This window comes from Dipodomys merriami, unplaced genomic scaffold (genome assembly GCF_024711535.1).
Source record: "Dipodomys merriami isolate MVZ:Mamm:240054 unplaced genomic scaffold, mDipMer1.0.p SCAF_10, whole genome shotgun sequence".
NCBI classification, from domain to species: Eukaryota; Metazoa; Chordata; class Mammalia; order Rodentia; family Heteromyidae; genus Dipodomys; species Dipodomys merriami.
The window spans coordinates 50,605,380-50,620,563 of record NW_027202271.1 but is presented as its reverse complement, the minus strand read 5'-3'; the positions used below and the strand labels follow the sequence as shown (position 1 = coordinate 50,620,563).

Below are 15,184 nucleotides of genomic sequence, written 5' to 3'. Positions count from 1 at the left end.
CACAGGACGCTATAAAAGAAACAGCTAACAACTTTAACTGCATAAAAAATTTAAATTTTTCACATAAAATTTCAGAATTTAAATTTTTTATATAAAAATTTAAAATATTTAGTTGCCAGGCCAAGTTCAAGCTCTACAACTGACAAAAAATTAAATATTTCTTAGATTATGAATACTATAAGCAACCAAAAGACAAAAATGTTAGAACAGAGGAAATATTTGGTGGAAAAATCAACATAATGAAATTAAATTCTTTGGCACATAAAGAACTCCTTAACATCAAGGAGATGGAAACTCAATTGTTTACATGGAAGCCTATAGAAAGTATGAACAGGGTGAGCCTATAGAAGAGAAAAATACAAAGTAATCACATGAAAACATGTTTGAATTAAACTATGAGATGCTACGTTGACAAGGCAGGTTGACAAATGGCAAGCTATCAGACTTAGCTGTGAGGAAGGAGGCTTTCCCTTCCTTTTTCAGGGAACATTAATGGCATACTTCCATCATTAGCCATCCAGCAAGCACTCTCAAAGATTTCTAACGCATGTGGTCTGTGAACCCTGGCATTCTACTTTCAGAAATCTTACTGGTACCTAACCACTCTTGTAAGTTAATCACCTGCTTCCAACCACACCAATCCTGTCTCCTTGGTAACTCCTTCCAGGACACTGCAAGCTATGTCACAGCCATAGCCTATCCTAGACTACATACCACCTGAAGAGCAGCCTTCTCAACTGTCAACAGAGACAAAGGAATTCTGTCACACCTGCCACCATCTTGCTCCTTTTCTCCTCCGCTCATTTTTCTCTTTCCCATTCAGAAAGTCATTTACTGATCCCTCTTCCCTGAGTCCAGGGCTACATGGTCCTCCAGTTCCACTGCTAAGCACATCACTGTGATGATACAGGCTCATAGTCTAAGTAAATTTCAAATCACAGTAAGTACCTACAGGACACATAAAAAATACTTTCTTAGATTTCTCCAAAGTGTTTCATCATCAAATCATTAACCACAAACATGAAGAAAAGTTATATTCACAGTTATTAAAGAACTATTTTGCTAAACAAAATATATACATATACATAAAATATACACATATACACACATATACATAAGAGAACGTCTCCAAACATCTAACACCAGAGAGACGCATTATGGCAATAAGTTAACAATTGGACAAATCAACTACCTGCAGGCATTGTGCTAAACACTTTCTAGGTATTATCTCATGTATCACTCATATCAACTATAAGGTAAGGATTATTAGTTACCCTATTCTTATAATTAAGGACAATGATACACAAAGAGACTAAACAATGTGCTCAAGACCCAAACATGAATAAGTAGCACAGAATGGGAAGGAACTATATGCCCAGAGTCTGGGTTTCCCTCTACCAGGAGATTATTTTCTTTTAAATCATAATTCTTTTAGAAGCAAGGTAGGAAGTCTTGGCTGAAAGCTTACTTAAAGTAGAATGGAATGCCAATGATGAATTAAAGATCACAGAGATATACAGCAAGAATCTTTAGGAATCCATAAATATTGCTTTTTTGTTGTTGCTTCAAAACATCATTTCCATTAATCAATTCTCCCAGAAGTTCTACATCAGCAGAACCTGTTTCTGTAAACGTTGATCACTGACAAAAGCGTGGGTCTCATTGGCTTTTTCATCCCTACAGAATTTCAAAAATTCCTTCCTAAACTTCCTATAGATTCACTTTCAGGTTCACTCTTCCCTTCCTCCATCCCCTTCCACGGATGAAAGCTCTTCACGCCCACAGATCTCCTGTTCCGCCAGAATTACACCCCAAACCAACCCTCTCAGACCCAAGTGAAAGGCCTATCTGTTCCTAACTCATGTTCTTCATTTAAATTCTGACAACTTGACCCTTCACAAAATACTCAAGAGCTTGTATGTCCACAGTACTCTCCCTTTAAACGAATTCAAACTAAGGCCTGATTGTAATTTGTGTCCACAGTATCCCAATTGTTCAACAGCTGTGTTTATCAATGGAGAAAAAAAAATCCTACAACATGGTGGCCTATTTCATCAGAGAAGAAATGTTAAAATAGTAAGCTAAAAACAATAAATAGAGAGGAAGATAAACAATACATGTTATCGTTTGTGTTATGAAGAAACTCCTCTCCCACAAAAGAGGCACATGAAGGCTTGGTTCTCAGCTGGTAAATCCAATCATTCAGAGGTAACTAGATCCCGAGAACACCAATTTTATCAATGAGTTGATTCACTGATAAGTTCATCCTAGATGGGCTATTATGAAGTGGACACTGCTTTCAAGAAGCAGGCTATTGGGGGTCCTATATTGCCATGGCCTCTTCCTGTCTCTACTTCCTGGCTACCAGGAGGTGTGTAGCCTCTGTTCCATTATACCCTCTGCCCATGATGTTCTTTCTACATCGCTTCAGGCCCAAAGCAATGAAACCAGTTAATCACAAACTGAGACTTCTGAAACCATGAGGCAAAATAAGTCCTTTTTCCTTCAGGTTGTTTCTGTCAGATATTCTGTCATAGCAATAAAATTCTAACTAACAAAATACCCAAACTACATACTCCTAAAGAAAACTGAATGAAGATAGCAGCAAAAGAATTCCAATAATCTTTGCATTTGCTAATGGGCTTGTCTATTTCAGCCTCTCAATCACACCAGGGTGCTGGCTCCATGAAGGCCGAATGGCAATCTTTATTTCACTGTTTCTTACGCCTGGAGCATAGCAAGTGTTCAATAAATACTTGTGGAGTAAGTGGGTGAATGAGTGAAGCATCTTTCCTATCTAATTATCTCTTATTCTCTAAACAAATGTATTGGCTTTAATGGTGTAGCCAATATGTTTACAACAATCCTCTAAATTTTTCAATCTTTTTGGGTTCACTTGGGAATCATCTGATCAGGTCTAGTTCTGAAGCATAAAAACCTAGAAACTGACTATTCCCTGAAAATAAGTTTACTGATTCATTTGGGAAAAAAGGAAAGGAGGAAAGAAGCAAAACAGGAAATAAACTCTGGGGAGGAACTGAATCTCTTACAAGTAGACATTTTTTTCTGTTGGTCACGGAGCTTGAACTCTGGGCCTGGGCACTCCCTGAGCTCTTCAGCTCAAGGCAAGTGCTCTACCACTTAAGCCACAGCACCACTTCCAGTTTTCTGGTGGTTAGAGAGTCTCACAGACATTCTTGCCCAGGCTGGCTTTGAACCATGATCCTCAGATCTCAGCCTCCTGAGTAGCTAGGATTACAGGTGAGAGCCACATGCCCACCTACAAGCAGAATTTTCTCAGTTGTTTACCTACATGAAACTAGCTTAGGCATTCATATGCTATTCACTAACCAATTGTATTCCTTGCAAATAGCACAAAGTTAATTGCCAAAGGAAAAAAGACACCATGATTACATTATTAACAATGAAAGACTAAGGGACCCATGAGGCCCTTCCCATGCCAGTTTAATAGGCACCTTGATTAGCTCAATCCTAAATTCTCTCAGAATTCTCTCTGATTTAGGTTAGATTTCCTGGCTTCATTTCCTTCTGATGACTTTGAATGTCAAAAGGATGGGTGGCAAATAAAAGGATTTTAAGTTATGGCTTTCCTGATAAAGACTTGATTCACTTGGTTCACCAAAGGAGACATTCCAAACAAATTTACATTTTTATTTTTTCAAACTCTATTAATTATCCCCAAACTTTCCAAAATGATAGAGAGCATTTAGAATTCTGATACCATTCCCATCTCCCCAAAGGACCCACCCTTTCTGTCCACCACACAAAGCCTCCATCTAGAATGCCTCCATCTAGAATGCCTCCATCTTCTGCCATGTCTGTAAGCCTTAGCCCACTAGCTTCCATGAAAAACACTCTGCCACTCACAGACCTGCATTCCCAGACATTCAGGAGGCTGAGATCTGAGGTTAAGGGTTTGCAGCCAGCCCAGGAAGGAAAGTCTGTGAGCCTCTTATGTCCAATTAACCACCCAAAATCCAGAAGAGGAGCTGTGGCTCAAGTGGTAGAATGACAGCCTTAAGTGAAAAAACTAAGGGACAGCACCCAGGCCCTGGGTTCAAGTCCTAATATCAACAACAATATTTTTTAAAAAACAAAGTCTACTTTGTAAACAGGGACCTTACACAGGGAACAAATCTTCACTAGTTTGTGGACTTTTGGAGGATTGAAATAATATCTTCTTAAAATATTTCATTCCTTGAGATCTAAAATAAAACAGGTTTTAGACAGCCATTCCACATCTTTCCTTCAAGGATTTCTAGACTACCATAACCCAGTCATGGTGCCAAACTTAGTAGTGTGGAAAGGAAAGTAGAGTCCCTAATCCTTGAGGAATAAAAGTCTGGGAGAAAGATACAGATAATGACACTATATTCTGTGAAGTACTATGGGATGTTTGTACTGAGGGATTCGGGAAGAAAGACCATCTATCTAGCTCAGTTTTGGACAGAAAGGGTCAATAAAGATATTGTCTAAAAGCTTTGGAGGAAAATGATGTCCAAACTTGTCTTCAAAGTTTAAGCACAGAAATAGTGGGACAAAGGGTGAACTAATTCAGTAATCATACTCACTAGACACTAGGTTGGAAATGAGCAATACAACTTGGTGGGGAGGAGGGTTGGGAGTGAAAAAGTGGGAGAAAATGAGGGAGGAGTGACACTGTTAAGAATGAAATGTGCTCAATACCTGACTTACATAGCTATAACACTTCTGTACAGCACCCTTACAATAAAAATTAAAAAAATTTACCTGGAAGAAAGGAGAGACATTCTAGTCAGAAGACACAGTGTGTTTAATGCACTGAGGAAAGTGAGAGAACTGTATGTGTCTAGAGCATTGCAAATGTTTTTTTGGTACTTCTGGAAGATTCCACGGGGCATCAGAACAAGGAAGCAAACACCATGCAATATGAGCTGCATATGCTAAGAATTTGGCATTTAAGTTTTAATTAGTTCTACGGACACTGTGCCATTGAAATGGACAATTTGGGATTCTAGAGAACCAGGTTCATTTTGCCCAAGAATAGACTTGACATTTCATGAACCACAGCCACAATACAAACAAGACTAGCCAATCCATCTCCTGTGTTCAGCCAGGGAACAAAAATTACAAAGCGAAAGATAATGGTTTGGAAAACTGGAAGACACATGTTGCAGCAACAGAAGAGGTGCCTTTTTCTGACAAGAACTTCTCAGTGAAATAACCATGGCAGAAACTGCCCAAGCCAACTATTTTGCAAGGGAGAAGCTATGTGGAATAGTAAGCCGAACACCGGTTGAGAACCAAAAGATGATCAATGCCGGGAAGGCTTAGAAAGCTCAAGAATTTCTCAAGAGCAATGACTGCATCTGACTCTTTCAAATGGAGCCCTGAAGACAGACACAGTAGGTGCTCAGTGAGTATCAGGTCAACTAAGGAACACAGGAAGGAATCAACCCATAAATATCTCCCCTTTACAAAACTGAGAATCATTTCCATCACTGAAGTACAGAGGGGAAAACTAAGTGTAATCTTCATTTAAAAAAATCTTGACGTATTCATTAAAAAAAGCAGGACTCCAGTATGTTAAGAAGAAGACAAAGACAAAGAAGACGACGAAGATGAAGAAGAAGCAGCAGCAGCAGTGCATTATCAAACAAGCATGGACAAATCACCATAAACATTTGCTTGATGTGACTCACTCTGACTGGTACAGCCACGTAATCTGCATGAAATGATCCCAGGCATAAATGGACACCAGTGAGTTAGATGCCACAAAGCATTGTTGTGAGCAGTGAGTGGTACAGACGCATCATTTGTGCATTGTGAAAGGCATGGAGCAGGGTTCTAAGGAAGCAAGGGCACCTGCACTAAAGTCATCTTGCACTGGTGTTGAGCAGATCTCCACCCCTGAGGGCGTCACTTCACTTTCTTAACTTCTATGAAGTTCTAAGACCACAAGTGGCTTTTCAAAATGTGGCAAGGCCAGCAAGTAGTAGCCACAGATACGTGAGCTTTACTTGTGAAGGTTCACCATCCTCACATTTTTCTAAGTTAACTCTGATAGTCTTGCCACTGTTAGAACTCGGAGGGTCTGTGTAAGGTCAGAAGAATGTGCAAGGTACCCTTCCATGTAGGTGTCCAGTTGTACCTGTCCACCTTGTAATAAACAGACGTCAAATAACAATGCACCACTTTTCATGCACCCTGAGATTATCTGGCTCAAGCAGAGTATGCGGATAGAGAATCTGAGTCACACAGACAGTTGTGGCAGGGGGTGTACTGGAATTCAGGGTGACTTGAAGAGAACTCTGTGTGAGTCTTCAGCCCCTGAGAATCTATGGACACTCACTCCCTTTCCACCACTCACAAGAGGTTCCACTGGGAGACCAGCAAGGAAAATATAAGGAAGTGAATTCCTGTTGAAGTACAGAATGCCTTCTTTCTATTGGAATGGATACTGGCTCACACAAGCCAAAAGCTCACTCAGTGGAGGTCTGATAAAGGGTCAAATATTCCTATAAGAGAAAAGGTCCACCAAGCCTGTCATGATGTGTTTTTGACAACTTCTTGAATCTCCAGACTTCAGAGCCAACAGCCTAACTAGGGAATTAAATGCTAAATATAGGGAAAACTTTTCCCCTCTCGTCTTGCATTATTTCGGGGCTGTGATTTGGTTTTCCTCCAAAGTTCTGCCATCTCCCTACCACCCAAGAGAGATATAACTTGCAACATAAACATTTATGACAGTCTGGGTAGGTTATTTTTTTTTACTGAGGACATGATTTTTTTTTCCTTCTAGGCAAATCTACTGACTATAGTCCTAAATGACGTCGGCAAGGAGGCATAGATCAAACATACAGTATTCAACACAACTCGTGGAAGCATTTCTTCGATTTTATACAATCTGTCCGTGTTGCCAAGTGAATAGCAAGTTCTTTTCAAAGTAGATCCCCATGGCTGGTGCCAGAAGTAGTTCTGAATCTCTGCTGAGGTTCCCTCTAAGAAGTGTATGTGGGAGTTGCACATTACTCTTTCTACTCTATAAAAGGGGCTCATGGGGAGATGGTAAAAGGGAATATATTGACTTAATTATATTGGAAAAAGGCAATAGAAAAGCTCCGCCAACTTCCTTGTGATATGGTTCATGCAATTCCCAGAGGAAAACTGAATCATAAAATCAAATGATTTTACTTTGTATCACCCATAAACTGCCTCTTTTCTCTCTCTGTCTCTGTCTGTCTCTGTCTCTGTCTCTGTTTCTCTCTCTCTCTCTCTCTCTCTCTCACACACACACACACACACACTCACACACATACCTTTCATGAAGTAACATGTCCAACCTAGACAGACCTAGGATGTTATTAATTAAAATGCAAAACTGATGCTATTTCTGGTCCTGGTAATCAACTATGGAAAAGAGTTTCAATGACAAAAATACCTGCAGAATCATAAGGTTATGTTTATATTAATGGAGCAATTTTCTCTCTCACTTATATGACAATCACCAGAGCATCTGCAGTTTGGTTACTAAAAGAGAAAATACAGTCCAAGTGAGGGTAGTTCATGCCTGTAATCCTAGCTACTCAGGAGGCTGAGAGGCAGAGATCGCAGTTTAAAGCCAGCCTGGACAGGAAACTCTGTGAAACTCTTACCTCCAGCAAAACAAACAAACAAACCAAGAAATGGAGTTGTGTTTCAAGAGTGCAATCCTTGAGTAAAAAAGCTAAAGGACAGTATTCAGGTCCTAAGTTCAAGCCCTAGTACTGGCACAATGATGAATGAATAACTACAATAAAAGAGGAGCTGTAACCAACTCTTCATTGATCATCTCACAACTGTCACTGTCTGAGTATCTCCATGCCCAGGTAGGCTTGTTCACATAGACAGAAAAGTGAAGAAGACAGAAGCGAGAAGATAAAAAAATGGAGAGTACTGATTCATAATACAAGCTTCAGGCTTTTAATTAAAATAACCACCAAAGGAAATAATCAAAGCAAGGTTTTGATGATAGCTATAATTAAGGAGTGTGAAAAATGAATAACTCCATTGACACCAATCCAGGGTTTATAGTTCCATTTCAAATAACTTCAGTTTTCCTAGCAAAATCAGTTGCAAGGCACAGAAGCAAAACAAATACACGGAAATAAAAATGATGCAGTGACTTCGTCACACCAAGAAGTTACAGGCTTCACTCAGCACAACTTTTAGCAATTTTTCCTGCAGTACTTTTCTAGGCTGCCTTCAGAGACCCTGCAAGGGAATTAACATGACACTACCTTGAGAAACAATGACGTGCTTAAGAATGCACTTTCTAGATTCAAAGAAATTCCCAAGGTGCTATCTAGAGGGGAATGTGGAATGTGGGGAAGTCCTTACCAATAATAGCAACATTAATGATGATAATACTAACGTTAGCTAGACAATGTAGGCAATATTTCAGGAATTTTCCTTCTCTGCCCTAAATGAGCACACTATACCTATTATAAATATGTGAACATACCTTCAAAAGCAAACCAACAATTATGTTTGTATATACATATGCATGTATGTGTGTTCATATAAATATACAGATAAAATTCTGGTCATCTAGACAATCTGTTTAGTAAAATAAAGAAAGCCTAAGTGCAACACTAAAGTTGCAACTAATTAAAATGCAATATTTTCTAAATACATCTAAAATTGCTGCAGTGTGAAATAACAGTCTATTTCCATGATGCCCAAGCTCATTCTAACTCTATCTATCTTGATGAATACCTCAAGTTGAGTTGCTAGGCACCCAATAACAAAAAATTCTTTCAGTTGGAGGGGAAAAAATTAAGCAAAGTAGGAAAACACCATTAAGGATAAAAGTAAACAACTGCACATTAAAGAATCATCAAAGGAAGCAGAAAAGTGTGCCAGGCATATCAGAATATTGCTAGGAAACAGTAGACTGCAAGAAAGAGTATATGTTAGAGCAGCATGCAAACAATGCTGGAAGTACTGTATTTCAGACATTATTTAAGGATTCAAGCATACAGTCTGCAAACAAAGAATCCTCTCTGTGTCTGTGTGTGTTTGTGAGTATGTGTGTGTTTGTGTGCGTGTATATGTGCATGTCTGCTTCTGTCTCTCTCCATCTCTGTCTCTCTCAACCTATTTGCTGGTTTTGCTCTGGAGTATCACATAAACATCTACAAATTCTGGCTCTCTAAATGCATGCTTTCATATATGCAAAGAAATCTACACACACACACACACACACACAAACTCAGTGTATCTACTTTTGGACTCAGGGAACAGGACAAAAGCATATACCTAATGTCATCATCACTATTTTTTAAAAATTCTACATGGACAGTAGAAATAAAAGTGGGGAGACAGAGCAAGATAGAGAACTTTATATTCCAAGCTCCCAACGAGCAAGAAGGAGGAGCAGAAATTTCATCCTATATTCCCCCCACCATTATTTATCTTGAGAATAGCAAATCAGAGGCTGAACTGCGTATGATAACAATCTCTTTCCTGGTGTACTGGAAAACTCCACATAAAATCAAACAAGCGAGCCAAAGACTTGAAAGGGACTAAATGGGACAACAACTTTGAATCTGATTTTTTAAAATACTACTTTGACCAAAATATTCAACACAGGAGAGAAAGAGAGAAAGACAGACAGACACACAGACAGCACAGAGAAACAGGGAGAGAGACATAGAGAGAGACTCCTACAATGCACAAGTTCACAAAGGTGAAACTCCTGAAATATTCTCGGTTTCCTTGGAGCTTTAAGAGGCACCTGGTAAATAGACTTAAAGTTGTGATATTCTTTGCCCCCCCATTCAGGAGGCCAAGTGGAAAATTAGAGCTGCATTCTGAGTCTTGCCCTGGAATAAACAACCTGTCTTGCCCATCTTCCTCACTGGAAACCTGCATCTCTTTCCTCTTAGAAAAGTCATGCCAATAACTTCAAAACATTTTATCTCCCAGCCACCCTGCCATCCTCTAAAAAGACTGAAAAACCCAGTTTGCAGAACTGATGCTCTAAAAGTCAGAACGGAAGGAAGCAATGAGGTCATGCCGTTACTCTGCGCTGCCAGCACAGGAATACTCTCACTGCGAATGTGCCTGCCCAAGTTGTAAACCCCACAAGACACAGGGCCACCCGAGACCCTAGGTGAGTGCAGAAAGCCCAGCTGCCCACAGCAGACTCCAATATAACTCCCTTGGGTGTGCACATCTTCCTTCAGAAAGATGGAAGAGTTGGTTGTGTGGCCGATCACCAGCTCCCCCCCACCCCCTCCACTGACCCCTCCAGATTCTCTGCCAGTGTCCCTCAGCCCACAGATGATTCACTTTGCCCAAATCTGTCCATCATCTTCACAGATTGTCTGCACACTGCTGCAGTGTACCATTGTGAACACATTTGCCTGGCTGCTGCTTCAAGGACAAAGAGAGAAAGAGAGAGATAGTACTTATGTTTCCATCCCTGCCAAAGAGCTCAGATATATGGGGGAGAAAAGAAATTAAAACACATCCCTTCCAGACAAAAGACCCCCTTGGCATTTTAGCGAAGGAGATCCTCTCAGACAAGGATCCAGGAGAAAGAAGAAATGCAAAAGGAAGGTCACTAAGCTGAGCAGGAAAGCGAGAGCAGCGGAGCTGGATGCTTTTACTGCAGCAAACAGCTCGTTCATGGCAAGCACTTACCATAAAAACAGAGAGTCAACAGAAGGGTCTTCCCTCTAGGTCTTCTGCAGAGAGAAATCCACGGTGAGCCTCCAGGCTCCACTCCAGAGGAGGCCGGCAAAGTGATGACAGGCGACACAACCACCACACACAAGTCCTTTTCAGCCTCCCCTCGGCCCCGCATGCAGTTGTTTGTGCTGTGGAAAACCCTGAGAAGTCTGGAACAGGACTCTCCCAAGAGCAAGCCGGAGTGAAAGCAGCCCGGTGAAATTCACCATGGGTCTCACAGCCAGCAAGCCCAGGGACTGGTCCTCCTCCTGCAGGGGAGCAGGGGCGGCATGATGGGGGGAGGGGGCAGTGAGGGAGACGCTGAGCTCAGGGAGATGAGAAGAAGGGTGGGAAGGAGCCTTTTTGGAGTGGAAGGAACTGCCGGTGAGAACATCAGTATTCCATATCAGTTATTGCCAGCGACCAATCAGCCCAGGCGAAGCGGGTGCGGGGGGGGGGGGTGCCAGTGTCAGTGTGACAAGAGAGAGTGGCAGATGACAGCCGGTCCTGGGAACCGCAGGACAACGCCCCCCCCCATCCTGCAACAGAAGTTTGGCAGGATTGGCATCTCACCTCTCTCCAGTTACTGCTAATATTTGCTGATGTTTGCCAACTGCCAAAGCCCTCCACCAGCCACTCAGGAAGTTTCCAAGGCAGCCCACAAAATGAATCTGCCACAAAATGAGTTTGAAGCACACTAAGTGATGTCTGGTGGCATCTCATAGAGCAGAGGGGCTTCTGATCTGCCTCCAAAAAGCGACTGTGAATGCGAGAACGGCACCTCGGCCACCCCAAAGTGCAGGTGCAGGTGGCCAGGGTCTGGGTTTCTTTTAGGTAGGAGAAATTTAGACAAAGGGTTAACGAAGGGTCTCTTCAGGAATTTGACCTCTGTCCTCATTAATTTCCCTGGCTAATAAATGTATTAGAGATACTGTTAGAGGTGAGTTTTTACAGAAAGTTATAAACTTTTCTTTGAGGTCTCTTAAATCACATGTAAGAATGAGAATATGTGTTTGAGGTAAATAGTAGTAGTAGTAGTAGCAGTAGTAGTAATTCATAAGCATACTGAAGAATAAGAAACTTTTAATACAGAAAACAAGCAAAAGTTGCTGGAACAGGTGGCTCAAACCTGTAATCCTAGCTACTCAGGAGGCCAAGAACTAAGAATGGTAGTTTGTAGCCAGCCTGGGCAGGAGAAGTTTCATGAGATTCTCTTCACTAATTAACTACCAGAAATCTAGAAATAAAGCTGTGATGGAGTGCCAGTCCTGAGTGAAAAAGCTAAGGGACAGCACACAGGCCCTGAGTTAAAGCCCCAGAATTAGCCCAAGGGAGGAAGGGAGGAATGGAGGAAGGGAGGAAGGGAGGGAGAGAGGGAGGGAGGAAGGAAGGAAGGGAGGGAGAGAGGGAGGGAGGGAGGGGAGGGAGGGAGGGAGGGAAGCAGGCAGGCAGGCAGGAGTCCTAGTAATAATGTGGATAACTTTCATTTTTTTTCTATTTGCCATTGCCTCCATTCATTTTCATATTGGAACTATAAAATGGGTCCGTATATTAACTGCCATTCGGGGGATGACTCAATGAAGTCAGAGAGTATTTTCCAAAGTTACATGATAGCTTATGTTCAGTTTGCGTTAAAACCTCAAGACGTTTTCATCTGAAAGGGACTGTCATGGGTCAGCTTACCTTGGCAGGAAAATGAATTTGCTTTTGACAGACCAGAGTTAACCAGAAGATATAAATGCCCCATGCTGTGTTTTCTTGTTTTGTTTCAGGTCACTTAACATGGTACAGGATTCCTAAATTTAGTTCTCTGTTTCTCCTTGGAAGTAAGCTGTGTTCACTGGACATTCTGTTAGGGTTTTTTTCACCCAGCAGCAAGCTTCAAGCTAATGTGGGAGAGCCTGAATACCATAGCTTGAAGAGAAGGGCTGGGCTCCAAGGGAAGCAGTTAGCTCAGTATCAAAATGAGTCACAGCAAGAGGCCATAAAAATGCTCCCCATCAAAAATGAACAGAATAAAATGAAATGTCTTAAATGAAGAAGGAAGCATATTTTGCCAACGTAGTCCTTGTGTATACTAAGCCAAGGAAACCAGAAAAACTCCAATTCTATTTTGCTATTGGTCTCAGTTCAACTCAAATCAGCAAAGATATGAAGAATATAAACTAAGTATCAGAGATAGAGAGAGGAGACCCTTCCCTTCAAGAAATTTAGAGGCATCTGGGCAAATTTTAATCTTTGAAATTTCAACAGAACAATACTTGGCCTTGACAGAAACATTCTACTATTAAAATATTCTTCAGGTAAAACTCAGAAATGGTTGGAGTCTAGCCTTAAAAGCTCTGAATTACCAGGGTGCCAGTGGCTCATTCTTATAATCCTAGCTACTCAAGAGGCTAAGATCCAAGGATCATGGTTCAAAGCCAGCCTGGGCAGTAAAGTCTATGAGACTCTTGTCTCCAATACGCTACTCAGAAAAAGCAGAAAGTGGCACTTTGAGTCAAGTGGTAGAACACTAGACTTGAGCACAAAGAGGCTCAGGGACAGAGCCAGGCCCTGAGTTCTGAATTAGCCTAATAAGGCATTTTTTTCTATGCACAAATAATTTTTAAATGTAATTAATGTATGAGGGTTTTTTCCCTAGCTGAATGTGCTTAGCAGTTTCTGACATTACAAAACCACAGGCAGATAAATATTAAGAAAATATATTTAAAGGATATTATTTAAAGCTCCTAAATTGAGACTAATACTGTTTGTGAAACAGATTCAATACCTTGAATATATAGGATGATAATGGAGCATGAAGAGGATAATACTGCAAAAACACAAATTGACTTGTAGACAAGTCAATGGAAATCATATTCTAGTCACTGACCCAAATGCAAACAATGCTTAAAGTATGGTCACTTCTCTATTCCTTTCTCTTCAAAAGATGATAGAAATGGCCCACAGACAGTAACAAACATCAATTAATTTTTGCAATGAACAAAATATTTCTCCAGGTCAATTAAACCTGGAATGATGATATCATAACGTATGTCCTGATCACTTAGGTGGCATCAGCAATTAATATATAGTGGGTTCCCAAGAAATACTGATGGAGAGTGTCATTTGGTCAATTCACAACAACATGATTTGGTGATCTTTTTATATTAAATTTTTTATTATTGTGGAAATACCATACAGAGGGGTTACAATTAAATGGGCAAGATAGTGAGTATATATTAAATTTTTACTCTCTTTAAGGTGTTGTACAAAGAAGTTATCATTCACCATTTGTGAATTCAGTGTATCTTGATTTGATGTCATGGTGCCTTCAAGAGAAGGTGCACAGTGTACTGTGCACCCATACATTGAATTATGTATCTATACCTGCCATTTGTTTAAAAACGGAAGAGTTTTTTTGAGGGAATTTTCTTCCAAGAAGCATGCTGTCAGAGTCCTATAATATCCAGAAGATAAGGATTCTTCAAGACAAGTCTTTCAGCTGGGTGCCCATGGCTACTATTTACTCCAGAGGCTGAGATCTGGAGATCTCAGTTTGAAGTCAGCCCAGGCAGGAAAGTCTGTGAGACTATCTCCAATAAACTACTCAAAAAAAGCCGAAAGTGGAGCTGTGGTTCAAGTGGTAGAGCACTAGCCTTGAGCAAAAAGAAGCTTAGGGACAGTGCCCAGGCCCAGAGTTCAAGCCCCAGGACCAGAAAAACAAAACAAAATACCAACAGTCTTTCAACAACAGGTTAGGCACGGTTCATAGAAACCGGATTCTACCCTTTGTAACAAACATGTGGAAAAGAAGTACGTAGTTCTGGTCTCTGAACCACCATAAGAGTAGATAGCCATGTAATTCCACTTTTGACATCAGAATCTATTAAGCCAAGTATGAGAATCAAAAAATTTTGAATAATATTCTGCCAACTGATCATTCCAAAAACTAAATTGTGCTGAGAACTGGTGGCTCACACCTGTAATCCCAGCTACTTGGAGGCCGAGATCTGAGGCTGAGATCTGAGGATCTTAGTTCAAGGGTAACTCCATGAGACTCTTATCTCCAATAAACTACTCAAAAAAGCCCTAAGTGGTGTGGTGGCTCAAATAGAAGATCGCTTGCCTTGAGCAAAAGAAGGCCCAGGCCCAGAGTTCAAACCCCAGGATAGAAGAAAAAAACCCCTAAATTATACTCTACAGTAAGAAAAAGGTTTTCAAAGGGGAAACAAAGGAGGAGGCAAAATGTTTGATAAGAAATGTATTCATTACATTGCCCGTGAAATTATACCCCCTCTGTACGGTATTTTCACAATGAAAAAAAAAATAAAAAGTTTTTCAAAGAAACTAATATTGACTAACCCAACTTTGTGTCACACTTTATAGTGGCTCCAAATATATCTTTAGTCCGATCTCCTAGGACCTGAGTTTTTTACACACTAGAGTTCTTGGGGCTCATCCAAGTAGAAAATCCAGTCTATGA

The 15,184-nt window shown here is 40.7% G+C and overlaps 1 protein-coding gene across 4 annotated transcripts in view; it reads right to left on the bottom strand.

Annotated features, from left to right (window-relative positions):
* The window catches only part of Ano4 (anoctamin 4), a 329,923-nt gene that overhangs the window by 264,798 nt on the left and 49,941 nt on the right, over positions 1-15,184 (bottom strand). For 3 of the 4 annotated variants that reach the window (XM_069991120.1, XM_069991129.1, XM_069991136.1), the window contains exon 1: positions 10,690-10,979. The exons of the other annotated variant lie outside the window; for it this stretch is intronic. In XM_069991120.1, the coding sequence (XP_069847221.1) occupies positions 10,690-10,852 (163 nt within the window). In that variant the 5' untranslated portion in view covers positions 10,853-10,979. Of the gene's footprint in view, positions 1-10,689; positions 10,980-15,184 lie in introns of those variants that run through there. 4 annotated transcript variants of the gene reach the window in all.